This window comes from Aquila chrysaetos, chromosome 5 (assembly GCF_900496995.4).
Source record: "Aquila chrysaetos chrysaetos chromosome 5, bAquChr1.4, whole genome shotgun sequence".
Taxonomy (NCBI): domain Eukaryota; kingdom Metazoa; phylum Chordata; class Aves; order Accipitriformes; family Accipitridae; genus Aquila; species Aquila chrysaetos.
Window position 1 is genome coordinate 25,945,224 of NC_044008.1, and position 19,080 is coordinate 25,964,303.

The following is a 19,080-nucleotide window of genomic DNA, read 5'->3' on the forward strand; positions in this document are numbered from 1 at the left end:
GTGCTTTTGGAAACACAAAACAATTCTGTAATATTCTGACATATTTCCAAAGTTAAGGACACTTGTAGTTTTTATCTTATATTTTTTCACTTATACCTTGGCCCTTTCTTCTCATCAAGGTGTACTTGGCATTGACAGTTAGATGGTTCTGCTCCTATCTTCACTGTCACCATGTCGAATGGGACTTCTGCGTAGTATTCTTTGATCTTTGGGTTAAACTGAGGATTCAAGTCCAGCTGTGGACTGGTGAAGATCTGCCTGATATGAGATAGGGTATCTTTATCTGTTCCAAGAAGGCATCAAAGAAAAAACTGTGAAATGTATGAACATTTTTAAGTAACATGCAACTTCTGGCAGATTGATAACATGTACAGTGGCAAGATTTTTAATGCCTGGTCACTCTGAGACTGATAATCCTGCTGCAAGGTCTTAATGGAGTTTGTATTGGCACTTGAGAGAAATTTTTAGACCCTGAAGGGATTTTAATCATTCAGTGCCCAACGACTCTAGTCAGAGTCACAAAACTCGAAGTCTGAGTAAGCCTTTGAAAATGCAAGGATTAGGTCTGGGAGATCCTGTCTCCAGTTAGTTAACTGAAACTTAAAGAAGAGTTAGGCCAAAATTCATAACCTACTTAGGTACCAGCCCGTGTACAGGGTTTATGTACATGTGTAATTGCCAATAAAAATCAAAATAAGTTAGACATACTCTTACTGTTCATAAGAACAAGTCACATGGAGATATCTAGACCCATGGGGTCATTTGCAGTACAGCTGGAAGAATGTTTTATTAAAATTCCTAAATCAACAAATTCCAGCTCCTTCCCTGTGTATGAAATCTCCACAACCAAATCCTATTTGCTCAAATGTATCCTTTATTTTGTAGTGTTTGCCAAATGACTCATGAGAATAATTATTTGCTGGCAACCCACTTATGACAAATATTTTAATCCAACCTATTGGATTCAGATTTACAGTATAATTACATATTCAAAACTTGCTTTCCACATATAATCTCTAGTATGTGTTTAAAACTAGGTACTTCAGAAAACACTCCAGCCAGGAAACTCTTTTAATATAATATCTGAAAAATCTTGTGGCTTAAAACATGGCTTAAAAGGGTCATAAAGGATGCAAGCAGTTCTATGTGGGCCTTTTCTACCTCAAAATATCTGCCTTGAGAAACAAACCAGGGCAATTTCAGCACTCTCTTGCATGGATTAAAATATAAAGAAGTTATTCCAGTGGAAGAGCAGAATTTGGGTTAGATTTGTAGGGGATTAGAGGCTTATAAATTGACACACAGAAGGTATTTAAAAAAATCCTACAGAGAAGTATAAACAGTTCTCCAGATCCTGTATGCCTTACCTAGAAAGACTGTCTCACAACTAGCTTAAAAATGAGGAAGAATTCAAAATAAAATAAATTGAGCTATTTTCAAAATGAAATATCACGCAGTCGGAATAGTGATGCCAGTCAGCCAACCCAGGATCACTTCTGACCTCTGACTGACACAGAGGAGTTCCTGGAGACACCATGAGATCAGTAAGAGGGGAAATGAGGCTCAATGGGTAGAAAAGCCTTTCCGCCACAGAGCAATTGTTTCACATTATAAAGCGACCCCTCAGATAATGTGTCAATGAGGAAGGCAGCAGAAAGCATTGCTCCCACCAAAACCAAATATACTTTAAATCTTTGCATATCTTTAAATATACTTGAAATATTCATACAAGCAGATATTTTAGAAAAACTCTTCATCTCTTAAGCAGCTCTTTAAAACACCACCATTGAGCTGAAGTCTGGCCTTGTACAAGGCTGATTAAACTCCATACAAGTTTAAAGGTTATGCCACAAGAACAAATGTATGCTAAAGTTCTTGGAAATAAGGGGCAAAAGTCTATTGAAGCGCTGCAAGGGATCAATGAGTGCTGGAATACTCATATTAATATGCATGCATAGCAATGTTTAACTTTGTGCTTGAGGCTTATTTAACATAATAGCCCCATTATTGAGTGATTCATAAACATTGTTGCTACTTAAAAATCCTTTTTTTTTTACATAACGGCCCCCAGGCACTCCATTCACTGAAAGGTTATGCAGAAAAACCCAAGAAATTTGTTCAAGTAATCACTCTTCTTCCTCCTTAGTGGTCTAGAAAGACCTTGACTTACCATAATTGCATTGTCTTTCTTTAGTCTTACTGGAATAATGCAATGCTGAAAGATAAACAGAAACAATTAATAATTTTCTGCTCTAAGCCTGATTCACAATCCTATAGGAGAAGGAACTCTCATTGTTAATTTTAAAAAATACAGTGTCTTTTTATTCTTTTCAGTGTGAGACCTTTGCTTTAGGCTCATGAACACTGCTCATGGGCTCAGCAGAACAACTTACACAGATAAGGAAGAAACTGGTCTTTTATATGTAGTAAGCTAAGACCTTCCTGCTGGAATGCAAAACAATGTAATCTAAACCATACATGTTATCAGAAGCAGTACAAATAGGAAAAACATAGCATATATAAAAGATCTTACTCTGATCCCTTACCTTCATGATTCTTCCTGAAGCCAGAAGGAACATTCTGCTTAGGACTTGCATTTTCTTGAGAATTCCTGTCAATTCAATAGCAGACATATTTCTGTGTGAATGGAAGGAACAGAAACCATGGAACATTTTTCAAAAATTTCCATATGGCAACCCAGGGCACATGGTATTTTAATATTCTCCATGGAAAGATGAACCTTCTGGATTCTTGTTCCCAGCATTAGCAATATTACCTGAATGAACGTGACAGAAAACATGCATTCCATAACAAACGGTAGCATTTGGCATGAAAAAAGGAAACCAGAAATAAATTTCAAAACATAGTTGAGTTGCTGGGAAAAGGAAGAGTGGATATAGCTAAGAATAAAATGACCTGAACCATATATCTTAACTGTTTGTATGATGCTTTTTTTGTATATATTTGAGGTTAAAGTTAGTCTTTGCTCAAAAAGAATTAAATATAAATGAAGGCCTGTGTCAAGGGGAATATCTGTATTGAAGTTAGCATGAACTCATACAGTGGAACATCTGTGTGTTTTGACTTGTTTGCTAATTTAAAACAAATCACATGATCAACATCCAGAGTATATATATAAATCCTCAGTGAAAAAAGACAAGTCAATTGCAACAATTCATTAACATGTTAGTGGTGCCCATACTGCTAACTCCACAGATTTTTTCTTTCATATAGCATTTTGGGAGCATAGTAGAAGAAAGGCAGTAGGCATCTCTCCAATCCATGTACTGGACCTCTGGCTGATAAGACATTTTCAGAGGTCCATTAGTGTTTCTTGAAGCTTTCACATGTTTTCCTCCCGGTGTTTTCCGTAGAAGTTCTCATAAAGCAGCTTCTTCCCAGATACTGCTGCCCATTCAGTTTGGATTTTGAAAGACACAAAGTCACTGTCTGTGCCAAGGAAGGGAGGTGGCAATATTGTTCTGTGCAATCAGCCATCACTAACGTTTCAACAGGAGCTGCTGAAAGCAATATGGAGGTCAATCATAGTAAAAGGTAAACTGTCCAATAATAAAACAGAGATTTCTGCATTATCTCAATGAGATAAGGAAAGAAGCAGCTGGCAGATCTGTGTGTCTCTGTGTGTTCATGAAAATGTAGTTCTGAGATTTCAGTGTCTAGACACCACCCTAATTTCATGCACATTCATAACTTACTTCAAAGGAAGTACTTAACAGACTATTAGAGTTTGTTTTCCAAGTTATAAGTCATTTTGCACCCCTCTTTCTGCTTGCCAAGGAGGTAATGGCTAACACCTGTCAAATACGTTTTTTCTCTCCACTGTTCCTTTTTGATTGCCCAGACCCAAACCCTATTGTAAGGTGAAAAGAGGATGTCTTAACTCTACAAAATGACAAACTTTGGTTTAACCAGAGGACACCTCAGGAGTGTGGCAGCCACGACCACTGCAAGGCGCCAGCTCCCAAAGGAAGGGCATTACCTGTATGTATCAACTCTGTAGAGTGATTGTAATTATCATCAGACAACATTATGAGACATATAATAACTCTATCTAATTACAGCAGGGTATCAAAATGTAACCTTTAGTAATGATATTACAGAAAGATAATCAGATTACAGTGTGGCCAGCAGGACAAGGGAAGTGATCATCCCCCTGTACTCGGCACTGGTGAGACTGCATCTCGAGTACTGTGTTCAGTTCTGGGACCCGCACTACAGGAAAGACACTGAGGTGCTGGAGTGTGTCCAAAGAAGGGCAACAAAGCTGGTGAAGGGTCTAGAGAACAAGTCTTATGAGGAGTGTCTGAGGGAACTGGGGCTGTTTAGCCTGGAGAAAAGGAGGCTGAAAGGAGACCTTATCGCTCTCTACAACTACCTGAAAGGACGTTGTAGTGAGGTGGGTGCCAGTCTCTTCTCCCAAGTATCAAGTGATAGGACAAGAGGAAATGGCCTCAAGTTGTGCCAGGGGAGGTTTAGATTGGATATTAGGAAAAGTTTCTTGACCAAAAGGGTTGTCAAGCACTGGAACAGGCTGCCCAGGGAAGTGGTTGAGTCACCATCCCTGGAGGTATGTAAAAGACATGTAGATGTGGTGCTTAGGTATGAGGTTTAGTGGTGGGCTTGGCAGTGTTAGGTTAACGGTTGGACTCAATGATCTTAAAGGCCCTTTCCAACCTAAATGATTCTATGATTTATCTCTGCTGAAGACTGGGCTTTTTAATCATCAGCACCATTAAGTTTTCCTTTGTCCAAGCTCCTTGCAGTCAGCAGACTGAGGAACGATGCAGTTATGAAGCTCTTCTTCAGGCAGGGAGTGGCTGAGATCCTGGACTTTGCAGAGTCCTTTCCTTCACACACTGTTACTCAAGAAGGGACCTTCATCTGTATGAGTGGCCTCTTATTAACTTAGTATCTTGGAGAAGGTATCAAGCACAGATGTGTGCCTTGTCTACACACTTTGCAATTAGTTCTAATGAAACTAATGAAAGTATGTCAGGTACCCTGGGTGAGTGCATGCTTGTGAATGTACCTTCTGAAAGATGCCTGCTGCGTACATCACAAACTATTGACAGTGAACCTGTGCTTTAGGAACCTCTCTGATTCAGCAAACAAGAAAACTAAAGGATTGACAGCAGCAATAGTAATGTAGCTCTGATGGTCTAAGCAATCAGAGACATAAGCAATGAAGGATGTGTAGAAATAGATAATGCCTTTCATAAGATTAAAATATAAAAAGGAAAAAATCTAGTCACTTCTAGGGCCTCCAGTGAATGTGTTAGTTGTGGATGGTGCAATTTTTAATGGGTTATAAAGTAAAAATTGAGACCATATTTTAGGGTTCAGTAGAGATGAATTGTATTTCTTTAGATGATGTTTTGTAGGTCTTTCTTGAAAATGAGGAGACATCGGAGGTAATTTTGTGAGACATGATCCCTAGCAATTCTTTTCTGTTTGATGAACCAGCAGCGTGAGCTCTCTGTTTTGTAGTGTTTGCTTGGCTTCAGTCACAGAGTTTCTATGAGGGCATTTGGTTCACCAATGAAAGCATCTTGTGCTGATCTTTAAAAGAGAAACATAGAATTGCAGACTCAAGAGTGGGATTGATTTCCTGGCACTTAATCCCAACTGCCTCTCTCCTTTCCTCCTTCCCTCTGTCTCTCATTCCTCCCATTGCAGATCAGTGATCTTATCCAGACTTCCTTGCTGTTGTCTTCTTCTGCCCTATAGTCCAAAACATGTTTGTTTCTCAAACTGCCCAGGTGATGAACATGACCAAGTTAAACTCCAAGAAATTATTTTCAACACAAATTCAGTTTGAGGGCTGCTGCTTCTATTTTGACCTAAAAAAGGGCTTGCATATGGGAACCTAGTAACACTTTCCCAAATATATCAGTTGATTTCATAAAAGCATTTGCAACTTTATTGACCTGCTTAGGCTTTTGTCTTATGCAAATACAGAAGGATTAGCTTTTCTTACTAACCTGATTCTCCCATGCTACCCTGCTGTCTGATACAGCCAAACATACTTGCCATGGTAGTTCATAGCCCCTATACTAAAAGACAGTAATGATATACGTCTTAGTCATATCACAAGTTGAAACTGCTTAGAGTTGAAAAACAGTGCACAAACAATGCATAAAATTTATTTCAGTGCACATATTAGGTAGTACTACTCCATCACTTTCAAAGAACTTTGTCATATGTTATAACAATACATCTGAGATGGCCATTCTCACCTAGGCTGTAACGATTTCATTATAGTTTGAGATGAGTTTCTAGAGTTCTTCTTGCTTCTCCTGTGGAAGGAATTCATAGAGTTCACTAATACCATTTAAAGTTTTAATACTAGTCATGTAGATGAAATGGGTTAAGACAAGTAGACGAGGAAACTTCTTTAAATCCTGCCTCCATCCTATGAATTCATGATCGGTGAACAGAGTAACTGCAGTAGACCTAAGTCAGAAGTCATTATTTTTCCAATAAGTATATTGTCTTGTTGGACAGTTAGCTATGCAAATCACTGGATTTTGTAAATTAAAATACCAAGTTTGCATAGTCAGAGAAATAAGAACTGTTAAATAAATCAACCAAACAACCTGGCCTTAGCTGAAGAAATTCAAGGAAAGTGTTCTGATATACAAACTCATCAAAGCTGGGAATCTTGAAGATGATTAATCAAAGCTCAAAGAGAATGCATACCTGAGTTATTTGGGGAGTAAGCTCTACTAAGCTCTTTCTTCCTTGCAATTAAGTATAATTACATGCATATCTGACACATGCATCACCATCACATGCATTTAGCTATAGGAGTGGAAGATTGCGATTTAGCAATGTCAAAACACATGGTTTTTTATACAGTGAATGAAAAGAATGGCATTATTAGCTTAGCCATTGCAGAAAAATACAGTGCAAAGAAGCAGACTGGCCTATGCCCTGGAGAAAGGTCAGGGTACTTCTATGTATTTATACACATACAATAATGTTCAGCTTGAAGAAAAAACAAGAGGCCAAGGGGCTTGCTCAAAGTGAGTGAGTGGCACAGCTTAGATTAGAACAGAAAGCTGCTAAAGGTTGGTATGCTTTGATATGCAAACCTAAATATTTTGGCAAAAGGGCAAGGGCTTATACATGAATGCAAGCAGCTGCATCTTTCAGTTACTCTTCATGGAGTGGCCGGCAGTAACAACAATAATACTTAGCACATTCATGGAACTGTGTATTTTCAAAACACTAATAAACAGTTACCTAGCACGGTGGTAAAGCATAAGCTCCACTTTATAGATAAGCAACCAAAGATACAGTTGACTATTGACTTGCTGAAAGCCACACCCAATTCAATGAGGAACAAAATTAAAACTTAAGAAATCTTACACATGCCTTATATAGTCACTATGGCATTCTGCAAGCAACATGTACAAAATAATGTCATTCGCACATTAACTTGAGACTCAGTGGAACTGAGAACACACATTGTCTAATGTGCCTCTGTTCCCAAGCCCTTGTTTGCAAAATCATATATGCCTGTAGTTGGTAAAGAAGTATGGCATACATGTATATGAAATGTCATTAGCCAAGAGAGAATGAGCACAGAAAACACATTTTTACAAATCTTATACTAAACATATAGCATACCACAACTTTTCTCCTTCCCTCCATTCATTCCTTACTCTCTCTTTTTTTCCTCCCTTTCTCCCTCCCTCCCTCCTTATGAAAGTGTAAATTTCTTGCCAGAAGCTCAATGGATCTAACCTTGTCATGACCATATTTTTCCAGCTTTTCAAAAAGAGTTAAAATTAGGTTCTCAGAGTATTATGCTCTTTGACCTGTCTCTTGTTGGACAGAAAATCTAGAGCCACTCAAAATTATTAGTCACTTTTGGAAAAATCTTCACCTGAAATTTTATATTTTCTTTACAGTTTTGCTTTTAATTGGTGAACAAATTAAAAGACAGTCTTAACCCTGGTAAGCACTCCTAATTTTGAGTTTACAGTTGTTCAGAAACAGCATACCTAATTTACTTCATATTTCTTATGTAGCTTACTGTAGCTCTAATTAATTTTTTCACCCAAAGTCCTCCATATTAGAAAGAGAAGCAAAGGGACAAAACTGTCCTATGTAGAAACCTAGCTACATCTCTAATGGCAGAATGGCTGACAATGCTCCATGATGGGATGATAGACCTTCATCTCAAGTGTTTTGAGTCCACCTACATCTACTGAAGGATTAAGTTTTATGATGCTCACTGGAGCTACTGCAATTAATATAATTTGAGAAACTACCCTCAACATATCATATAATAAGTATCTTACCATTCTGAAAGATTTGTATGTGCCTCTTCAGTCACGAACTGGAATTGTTCAAGTAAACTGGAAAGCAACAAATGCACAGTCAGGACTGAACCAAGCCGCCTCATTGGGTCTACCATGTGATAAAGGTCACGCAGTAAAGTTTGAATCTTGGGTGCAGCAGAAGGGAAAAGCTGAAAAGAGAGACATTGATTAGAGACTACACATTAGAATATTTGTAAAATGCAAAGAAGTGAGAAATACTTAGAAGACAGTGTATATAGCAAAGGGATGGATATATATTAATGCTCTTTCCCACATGTGTAGAAAGTGACTGTCTTGCTCAGCCTTGCAAATCAGGATTACTAGTACTGACATGGAAGTCCTTTGCCTCTGATTTGACTTCCAGATCTATTCAACTCAATACCTCTTCAGAAAGGCGCATCAGTCTCCCATCCTGATACTTATCCAGAAGGTCTAGAAGAAATCCTGATATCATGCAGACTCTGAACAACAGATCCAGTTGCAGATCTTTTATTTCTCCAATACTCATCATTTCCCTCATTAACTGCCATGCCTATTCACAGACACTGTTATTTCTCCATCTCTATTCTTCTCCAAGAGTGGACTCAGTTGAAGTGTGAAGAAGACATATTACATATTCCACCTGCTTTTTTTGCCACTATTTCATCTATATCTATTCTCTGGTCATGATCTCAGTGTTGTACTGTCTCCAATTCTTCCATTCAAACCTGCTTTGCTTCACTATGATTCTATTTTCTTACCAACTCAGTCATTTAAATAATTTTCCTCCTTTTCCTTTCACTCTGTTTTCTGGTCTCTGTTTCTGCTTTAACTGTTCTTTTCAATGAATCCTCAACTCAAATTCTCTGTTTTATTTTCTTATGTTTTTTAATTTAAATTCCCCAAATCCTCCAAAATAAATCAGCATAACCTCTACCTTCCTGCTTCCCTGTCCATCCAGCCTAATACACGTGCCAGAGACAGCAAAGAATAGTAATGAAGGAGAAATGTTAAGAGGTTTACATAAAATATATGTCCAATGCAACAAAACCCTGTTTATTTTACCAGCTCAAATTGTCCAAGACTCTTCAGCTCCTTTATGAAAGTAATCACTGAATTTATCTCTTCTAAAGACAAACATTGCTCATCTTCTCTGTGGTAAGTTCCATCCTATGAAGGAAAGGGCACATAGTCTGGTGAAATCACATGGAAGGCAGTGTGCTTTCATTAGACCCCAATCCCTTTGGTGATCAAAGAACAAGTCACAGCAGCTCTCAACTTGCCCTAACCTCATCCAAAGTCATGTCAAGCCAGCTCCTTGATAGCTCTTCCCGTTTCTCAGTCTAGAATAAAGTAGACTGTGCATTAGCTTTGTGTAGAAAAGTACCCATATAAACTACCATGGGAAGAGACTGCATGAAGTATAGACAGTGAAGGGGACAGTTTGAAATGTGGTCTGGTCTCCTACAGAACACAGACTTAGGTAATCGTATCATATGTGTGCGTATGTCTGCAGCTTCCTACTTTAGCCTGTCATAAATTTAGAACCCATGACCCTGTTTTAGTCACACCTATCTGAGGGGCAGAAGTCACATTGATAATTTAGTTCCTGTAAGGCTTGCAAGCAGGGGGTTCCTCAGAAATGCACCCTTAAAAGTGCCCAAACTGAGAGAAATACCGCTAAAGGAGATCCCAGCTTGTCAGAAATAGTTTTTACTAATGATGCAAACTTTATACAGATCCTATAAATGCAAAAAAATTTAATTGGATCCTGCATTCAGAATAAGACACAAAGTTGTAGGAAACAAAATTTAATTCTGATCCTCATGAATCTACTTATCTGAGTTAATCAATTCTAGGTTTATGAAAACACACAAACCTGTATATTAAAAAAGACCATTTAAAAAATGGTAGGGAAATTACTTTAACTGTTAAAGTTATAAATATATCTTTAAAGTCCTGTACTTTGGGGAATGACATAATTTGAGAGTGGAATTTTTATAAAAGAAAATTTGATTGTTTAATATAATTACAGTTTTATTCCCCAGAATTCAGTAACAGATAGTTGTGATTAAATAAATCCTTCATTCTATAATTTGCCACCTACAATTTCAGAAAGGCATACAATTTAGAATGAAATATTTTCAGATAGTTAATAAGAAGAAGGTAGAATGAACTACCTTGCTCACAGCTGATCCATATATTTTTTGTAAAGCTTCTATGAAACTGGATGTTGAGGACACATTAGATAAGAGAAATTTAAAAGTATCTTCAAGAAGAAATTCTTTGAAAGTTTGGTCCTGAATGTTTGCTTCATCCTCATCTTGAAAATCAAAGTTTTCATGCACCTGTTGGAAAACAATATAAGAATTTATAATTTGAATATCAAGTTCAGTCTTCCTATAACCACACATACCAAACTGGAACTATTTATAAAAAAATAACAACAACACTAATAAAATAGACAGGACTATAATATAACAAATGCTGTACCACATTTTCTGTCAGAACTACACACCACAACGTTTGCTGACCTCCAGTGGATAGAGCACAATGTTACATTCTCATGTGAGCTTTTTTTTTCATGTGTTTGATGTGAAATTTGATTAAAAAAGTAAAATGTCAGCTTATATGTTAACATAACTCTTGCAAAACTCAGGTATTTAGGATTTACTACAGATGAAAGTGTAAGTTTTACAACATATAAACACAATGCATAAACTCATGTTTATAAAATATGAATAAATTAGTATTTTAGCATAAACACAAATATAACTTCAAGCTGCATGGGGTGTGTGCATACTATGGTTTCCAAGGGATGCTGTTAGAAGTCAAACGTCATAGTAATTATCAAACGTTATTTTTTAGAGTAATTTGTATTTTCATAAGAACCTATTAAACCCCACTGATTTGCATGGATTATGGCTGATGGACGAGACTTCTATACAGGCAGGTAAACGTTATGCTTTATGGTAAGTTTTTTAAGCAACTCCTGGGAGAATTTTTTACAGCTTGGTATACAGTTACTAAATTGTTAGGACAAGTCACATTTCTTATACTAGCTAAACAAGTCTTGTCAGACTAATGAGGATATCGCCTTCATGGATTTTTTTAAATTGTACAAACTTTCCTTCATATGTCCATTTTTCCTTTGTGTTTCAAGGATCTTTTTTTTGTGAAGTATGGAGAGATTGACTGCCCTGTTGTTACTAGAAATGAACAGATTTTAACTGAGGATGAATTTTAAGTGTTCTGTAATTTCCCAGGATATATTTACTAACTCTTTTTGCCTTTTGTGTGTCATAAATATGGACAAAGATTTTATATACCTAGGTATATACATATTCCTATGTATATACGGAGGTAATGAGAAGCAGCTGGAAAGCGGTACAATTTTTGTTTCTGGCCAGGCTGTTCTGAGGCAGGAGTGGTACAAAATTGTCACAGGGAGTTTATGCCACAGGTCACGTTTCTCTGGTTTTGCGGTCCTTGAGAACCATTAAGGAAGAAGGCAGCACAGTAGAGATCAAAGCAGGTCATGGACTGAAGAAGTACGATACAATTCATGGAGAACTTTAGTTTGTATTAAAAGCCTATTGTGGTATTTTAACTTCTTCCCTTCATCTTCGTGCTGGCACAGTAAATACCTACCCCTACTTTCACACAATGCTTCCTATGGATTTTGTTTCGCTGATACTCAGTTGGGTTGATAGTCCTTTAGTGCTAAAACTGAAAGGTTTGCACACTTCAATGGTGTGGTGAACTTTATCACAGGAACTCTGTCCCTTAAAAACTGGTTTCTCCCACAGCAACTCTTCACTTCTAGGCAAAATTAATATTAACATATTTGTACATTTCTCAGAGATTTGAGGGTACCTATCAAAGAGGGTTCCTTGCTGTGTTCTTTTTGGTATAAGTTTTTTGGGTCAAGCAGTAATTTGTGTAATTTTCTCACCTCAAGAACTACTGGGTATATGGAGGTGCCGAATCCAATGTCAAAGGTTAGCATTTGAAAACATTGGCTGCATCTGAAATACAATATAACAGGAATCAATTCAGTGAGGTTAGGTACTGTTGTGAAATACAGAATCATAGAATCATTTAGGTTGAAAAGACCTTTAAGATCATCGAGTCCAACCGTAAACCTAACACTGTCAAGTCCACCACTAAACCATGTCCCTACATATGCTACAATGACATACACACAGGTCCAGAGAACACAGAAGAACATACACACATAAGTCAAGAGTCAGCGTGCAATATAGACTAAATAAAATTTCTAAGAGCCAGCAGCATTAAACATAGGTGGAGTCAGATTGTGAGCTGATGAAAACAGTGCTGTATTTAAGTGTATTTATATGGTTGACTTTTAAACCAGTGAGGGAGGTGAATGGAGGAGGAAATGCCTTTTTATGAGAATGCGGTCCTGCAAAAGCTTTGAAGACATTTGGAGGGCAATAGATCGCAAAACCACTGAAGCCAAAGAATTGTGCTGCAGCTATGGGCTGTTTGAAGGCATGGGCCAGGAGCTCTAAGCAAGTCTTGGGTTATGTAAACGAGAGATATCCATCCCATTGGTAAAAAATTGTTAGAGTTTGGACCACTGTCAAAATAGTTCTATCCCGTTACACTCCTCCCCTCCTCACTACCCTCTCCGCTCACAATGTAAGTTTTATTCCCAACTTGTATAAGCCAAATAATGAGCTTTATATTACTGCTACTAAAACACCTGGGTTCTCACATAGCTTTATAAAACATATAAAAGTAATAAATAGTAACTTATTTAGTATTTGTCATAAAAATGTCAGGGATGTGACATAACATATATAGAACAAATATTAATTTTAATTAATAAAAATATTACATAATAAAGGTTGATTTATGTGTAAGAACTGTAACACTCTAACAGAAGTGATTACAATGATTTAACACCCACAGAAATGTGACTGTTGCTGCCTAGGTATATTCCATAAGGTACATTTCATAAAGTATTCTACAGTGCCTCTTGTTCAGATTGCCTGCCACTGCCAGCTCTGAACCATCTGGGCTACTCTAACATTAAATATTTGACATATGACAGAAGGCTCACTGAAGGGAAATACAGCTTTATGTATGTTAGGACTAGCCCAGTTGTGAGTGATTTCTGTTCACTTGTGCTGCCTGAAACACTCCATCAGGACACAGCATCTGGTCCTAAGTATTCATCATAACCTTTTCACAAACCAGAAACACATTTACTCTGTAAATGCAGCATGTCCTCACTTTATAAGGAAATATGAAATAGAGGGGATTTTTTTAGTTTAGGAGTTGTGTATCCTCTACAATTTTTATTCTGTTCTAAGGAGCTATCTTGACAATAGCATAGCAATGACCACTGCAAGTCACTTACTGATTGAAAGAATTTGGTCCTGAGGCAGATGATTCACTGAAGACCTCAGTTATAAGCAGAAGTTTGCTTATAGCTTCCTTCATGTTGTTGAAGGCTTGCTGGGGAGAACTGCTTTTAAAGAATATCTCAAAAAACCTTTGCAGCTGTGAAAGAGATTACATACATTTTTGAACATTTACAGTAAATCAGTGCTTAAGATCATAAATTAAAAGGCTGGTAGAAGTAAAAAATGCCTTAGAATGCCAAATTCAGTTCTGATTCATTTGCACAGTAAAGTGGCATGAAAAACTCCACACAGCATACTAGTACAGAAAGACTTTCTGTTTACAAACAAGTATATCAGAAGCAAACTCTGTATTAATGGTTTTAAAAAATATTGCTCACAGTCTAAGCTTACTTTGATAAAACTTTTTGCCATCAACTGGTTCTAGGCAATGGAAACCACAAACACTTATTTCTTCAGCAGTAGGTAATAGCACACTCAAAGTAAAAGCCTTTTCTCTTGTTGACATACCATGCCAAGGGCTATCCCACTTGACCTTGACTATAAATTCTTACCCCAGGTTAACAAGCTTTAAATAGAATACAGAAGATGTTGAAAAAATGACCAGCCTCCGCAGCCTGTGTTTTGACTAAGCTCTTGCATATCCTGAGGTTTTTAGACTCGTGGATCCTCCCAGTGGCATATTCACTGGCCTGCACAAGGCTGTCCTCAGCTGCTTTCATCACTCATGTGAATTCACCCGTCTCATCACTTCAGATAGAGATTCAGGGAAACAACTGAAGCAACACAGAGCCTCAGTGAAGAGTGGAACACAGGCAGGTTTTGCTGCATTAGAGTCCTCTGTGCTAAGAAAGGGGCTGCTTTTGAACCATATTCCCATTAGAGTTATCACATGGCACAGAACCCGATTAATGTAAAACTATTAGGTAATTTAGTAGTACTATATTACCAAAGGGATACATTTATATAGTAAAAACATACTATCTTCAGAGATAAAGCACATAAAGTACACATAGAACATGTTTTGTATTGATATTCAGAAAAGAAAAATTTCTGATTATTTCCAGGAATTTCTCTACTACGTTGTCTTAGAAATGCCATTATATATTTTCTATTATCACCTACTTATATATGTCCCACTGGGGTAACATGATGGAAGCATGCAGGCTTCTGTGGACAACCCCACTGGGGACTGATGTGGTTGGCATCTCTCTAGCCGCCTCTGACTACTACAGTCATGAACAAGTATCCACAGCAGATGGGTTAACCAAGCCTTGCCTTTAGCAGAAGCCCATAACAAGGTTTAATGGGATATTTTGTCTCTTAAGCATGATCACAGAATCACAGAACCACAGAATGGTTGAGGTTGGAAGGGACCTCTGGAGGTCATCTGGTCCAAACTCCCTGCACAAGCAGGGTCATCTACAGCCCATTGCCCAGGACTGTGTCCAGGCAGCTTTTGAATACCTCCAAGGATAAAGACTCCACAAACTCTCTGGGCAACTTGTGCCAGTACTCAGTCACCGTCAGAGTAAAAAAGTGTTTCCTGATGTTCAGAAGGAACCTGTTGTGTTCCAGTTTGTACCCATGGCCTCTTGTCCTGTCACCACTGAAAAGAGCCTGGCTTTGTCTTCTTTACAGCCTCCCTTCAGGTATTCATATACATTGATCAGATCCCCCTGAGCTCCTAAGAAGCCTCTCCAGGCTAAACAGTCCCAGCTCTCTCAGCCTTTCCTCATATAAGAAATGCTCCAGTCCCTTAACCATCTTAATGGCCCTCCGCTGGACTCTCTCCACATATGTCTTGCACTGGAGAGTCCAGAACTGGATGGACACAGTACTCCAGGTGTGCCACAAGGGCAGACTGCTGGCTGATGGTCAACTTGGTGTGCACCAGGACTCCTAGGTCCTTTTCTGCAAAGCTGCTTTCCAGTTGGTTGGCCTCCAGCATGTACTGGTGCCTGGGGTTGTTCCTTCCCAGGTACAGGACTTTGCACTTCCTCTTGTGGACTTCATGAGGTTCTTGTCAGTCCATTTCTCCAGCCTGTGGAGGTCCCTCTGGATGGCAGCACAACCCTCTGCTGTATCATCCACTCCTCCTAGTTTTGTATCATTAGAGGGTACACTCTGTCCTGTCATCCAGGCATTTAACAAAGATGTTGAAGAGGAATGGACCCAGTAGGGATCCCTGGGGTACTCCGCTAGTTACTGGTGATGTGTTATGATACATTCACTGTGCTGACACCAGATCTTACAACATACTCTGTGCACTCTAGTCCACAGAATTTTCTAGACAGTGTTGGAACCTCCCCTTGCCAAGTACGCTGGTCTGCACTGGCATGGATGAATGTCTTTCAATTTCTTCAGGCAGCATATTGCAGTTAAATGTAATAAGCACTTTCCTTTTCAAAAAATACTGTATTGTTGCCTACAGCCAGCCATGGGAAATACTCGAGTATGCAGCTAACACTGATCCTCCTTTGCTTTTTGCTCTCTTCAGTCCCAGTAACTCCATTCTCTTGTGCTGGTAAATAACTGGTGGGCAGGAAGTTGGTCTGCCTGTCTTTCTGTTCTTATCATGTCTGGTTTTATTCTAATAAGTTGTTCCCTTCCCAAGCTTTACCGACTAAGAGAAATATCCCCCATGCATAGATCAGCCCCTTCAGGGCTGAAGGTTTGCAGTGCCTGGGACTTTTTCTCCTCTTTCTGATAAACCTATCTGAAATGCCAGTAAGAGAAAAAATGACAACAGTATCTATGACTAAAATTATAAAATTAAACCTCTGACTGACAGGAAATTGCAAAGTAAAGGTTGCACATATAGCCTCAACTCTGCCCTTTGGATATTTGCATGATGTTGAAATCTTGAATTCATCACACTATTTTTATGCTGTAGAAAGTTTTCCATGTGTCCTGCAATTCCATGAGTCTCTAGGGCAAAAGAGCCCCAGAACTGTTATTTAGAAAGAGATTATGCAAATCCTCAGATCACACTCCGTTTCATTGCCACAACAGGCTGAGAGGGAGTCTGTGTTTCCCAAAGTCTAAGATCACCAAAGCTGTGTTTCTCCCACAGAGTAGTACAAAGATTAAGAACAAGAAGCTGCACATTTTTCAAATCCATTCTGATTTAGATTCATCTCTGAGTGAAATTGTCCCATTTCAGTTCCTTGTTGTGGTGGGTTGACCCTGGCCGGATGCCAGGTGCCCACCAAAGCCGTTTTATCACTCCCCCTCCTCAGCTGGACAGGGGAGAGAAAAATATAACAAAGGGCTTGTGGGTCGAGATAAGGACAGGAGAGATCACTCACCAATTACCGTCACAGGCAAAACAGACTCAGATTGGGGAAAATTAACTCAATTTATTACAAATCAACCAGAGTAGGGTAATGAGAAATAAAATGAAATCTCAGAACACCTTCCCTCCACCCCTCCCTTCTTCCTGGGCACAATTTCACTCCCGGACCTCCCTGGGCTGCAGGGGGACAGACTGCCTTACCATGGTCTTCCCCACGGGCTGCAGGGGAATCTCTGCTCCGGCACCTGGAGCACCTCCTCTCCCTCCTTCTTCACTGACCTGGGGGTCTGCAGGGTTGTTTCTCTTACATGTTCTCACTCCTCTCTCCAGCTGCCGAAATCTGCCTGTCCCAACTTTTTTTCCTTATTAAAATGTTATCACAGAGGCATTACCACTACCACTATCGCTGGTTGGCTCGGCCTTGGCCGGCGGCGGGTCCGTCTTAGAGCCGGCTGGTATTGGCTCTCTCTCTTGAACACAGGGGAAGCTTCCAGCAGCTTCTTACAGAAGCCACCCCTGTAATCCCCCTCCTACCAAAACCTTGCCACACAAAGCCAATACACTTGTTCAGGCCAAAACCAGTTAATTAAACTGTTCATGTGAAATAAAAAATTTAAAATTAAGACTCATCTCACCAAAGTGTAACTACATGGTTGTTCTTCAGCTGACTTTGACACCTATTTCCAACACCTCTGCCAGATCCTGTACATCACTCACGTTCCTGCTACACTGGCTTGTACCTTTTCTCTTATGTCCTAAATCTGCAGTGGGTATTGAGGGGCTAAGTGAGAAGCTGTGTTATTTTGCTGCACAGGGAACATAAAGAGTTGCAGAATTTTATAAGGAGAGGTGGGGATTATTGGAAGGAAGGGCAAGAGGGACAGAAAAAACCCCATTAGCTCATTTGCTCCTCACCGTAAATCAATTCCTAAGCACCTCAACACAAAGGCTACATAATGCATATATTTCTAGTAAGAACTGATGAAAGACAGGCTGATTTGCCCTATTTGCACTCAGAGCATGCTGTTGGCTATAACAGCCACCTGTTTCCAACACAACAGGCATTGAAATAAAACTGGCTTCTCCAAAGAACTGCATTTTAGTTACAGCCCTCCTTAGCCAGACTAGAAAAGAAACACTGCTCGACAGGTTCTCTCATTAGGGGATATCACATTTTAGGACAATGTTTATTCTAAGCCAATGACTGAAGATAAATATTTAGTCAGGCTGGTTCAGGACCAACGGAGACAAGAGACGAATACTTCAGGTTAAATTCCAATTCATGAAAAAAATCATATTTAAACAAGTTCAGGTTAGGTTTGACTCTTATAGATTCTACAGGATTCTCAGCAACTGATAGGGAAAATTTGAACTGTATGGATTAGGGGTCATAAAGCATGAAAATCTGCAGCAACCTCAGGTTCTTCTGAGTGTGCCCAACAAAGATATAAAAATATCTGTGTTCAACTGCAAAATATTTAAGTCACTGAGTTGAAGGGTTCTTCAGATGATCACCACTGATGCTGGTTCTCTCACCTTCAGAGGAAACAGACTACCTGACCAGCAAGATCCAATCTCATTGTTGATTGAGCATGATTAAAATCAGCATTGAATAGTAAAAAGAGAACAGAATGGGAAAAACCGGTGGCGATCACAGGAATTTAGTCTGGGAGAAAGCTGACCTCTGGTTGGCAAATTTTTAAGCAGAGGAATAGGGATTAAATTTTAGTAGGCTGTAAAACTTAACACAAACACGCACACATATTTTGCACGACACCATTGTACACAGAATTGCAAGACTTCTCAGGAGCTTGAAGATGTTCATCCACATGCTGGATGCATACAGTTGGAGGTATATTCCCCATATTTATATAATGCCTTACGGAAGTGTGTAAATGCAGTCAAATTACATGGATCAAGACACATTTTCTGTAAAGGTAGAATGAACTAGAAATATTCTTAAGATTAATTTTAACCCATTGACCTTTTGCTCACTGATAACTACTTTTGCTTTAGGATAAGCCACTGGAAAAAAAAGATTTGGCTAACTCAATATTAA

At 38.8% G+C, this 19,080-nt stretch overlaps 1 protein-coding gene across 3 annotated transcripts in view; it reads right to left on the minus strand.

Annotated features, from left to right (window-relative positions):
• Positions 1-19,080, minus strand: part of CPED1 (cadherin like and PC-esterase domain containing 1) — a 185,282-nt gene that overhangs the window by 77,645 nt on the left and 88,557 nt on the right. For all 3 annotated transcript variants that reach the window (XM_041123298.1, XM_030014960.2, XM_030014959.2), the window contains 9 exons: positions 13,720-13,862; positions 12,286-12,358; positions 10,511-10,678; positions 9,396-9,500; positions 8,331-8,500; positions 6,258-6,317; positions 2,547-2,611; positions 2,171-2,215; positions 97-283 (listed from right to left, as the gene is read on the minus strand). In XM_041123298.1, the coding sequence (XP_040979232.1) occupies positions 97-283; positions 2,171-2,215; positions 2,547-2,611; positions 6,258-6,317; positions 8,331-8,500; positions 9,396-9,500; positions 10,511-10,678; positions 12,286-12,358; positions 13,720-13,862 (1,016 nt within the window). The remainder of the gene's footprint in view (positions 1-96; positions 284-2,170; positions 2,216-2,546; positions 2,612-6,257; positions 6,318-8,330; positions 8,501-9,395; positions 9,501-10,510; positions 10,679-12,285; positions 12,359-13,719; positions 13,863-19,080) is intronic.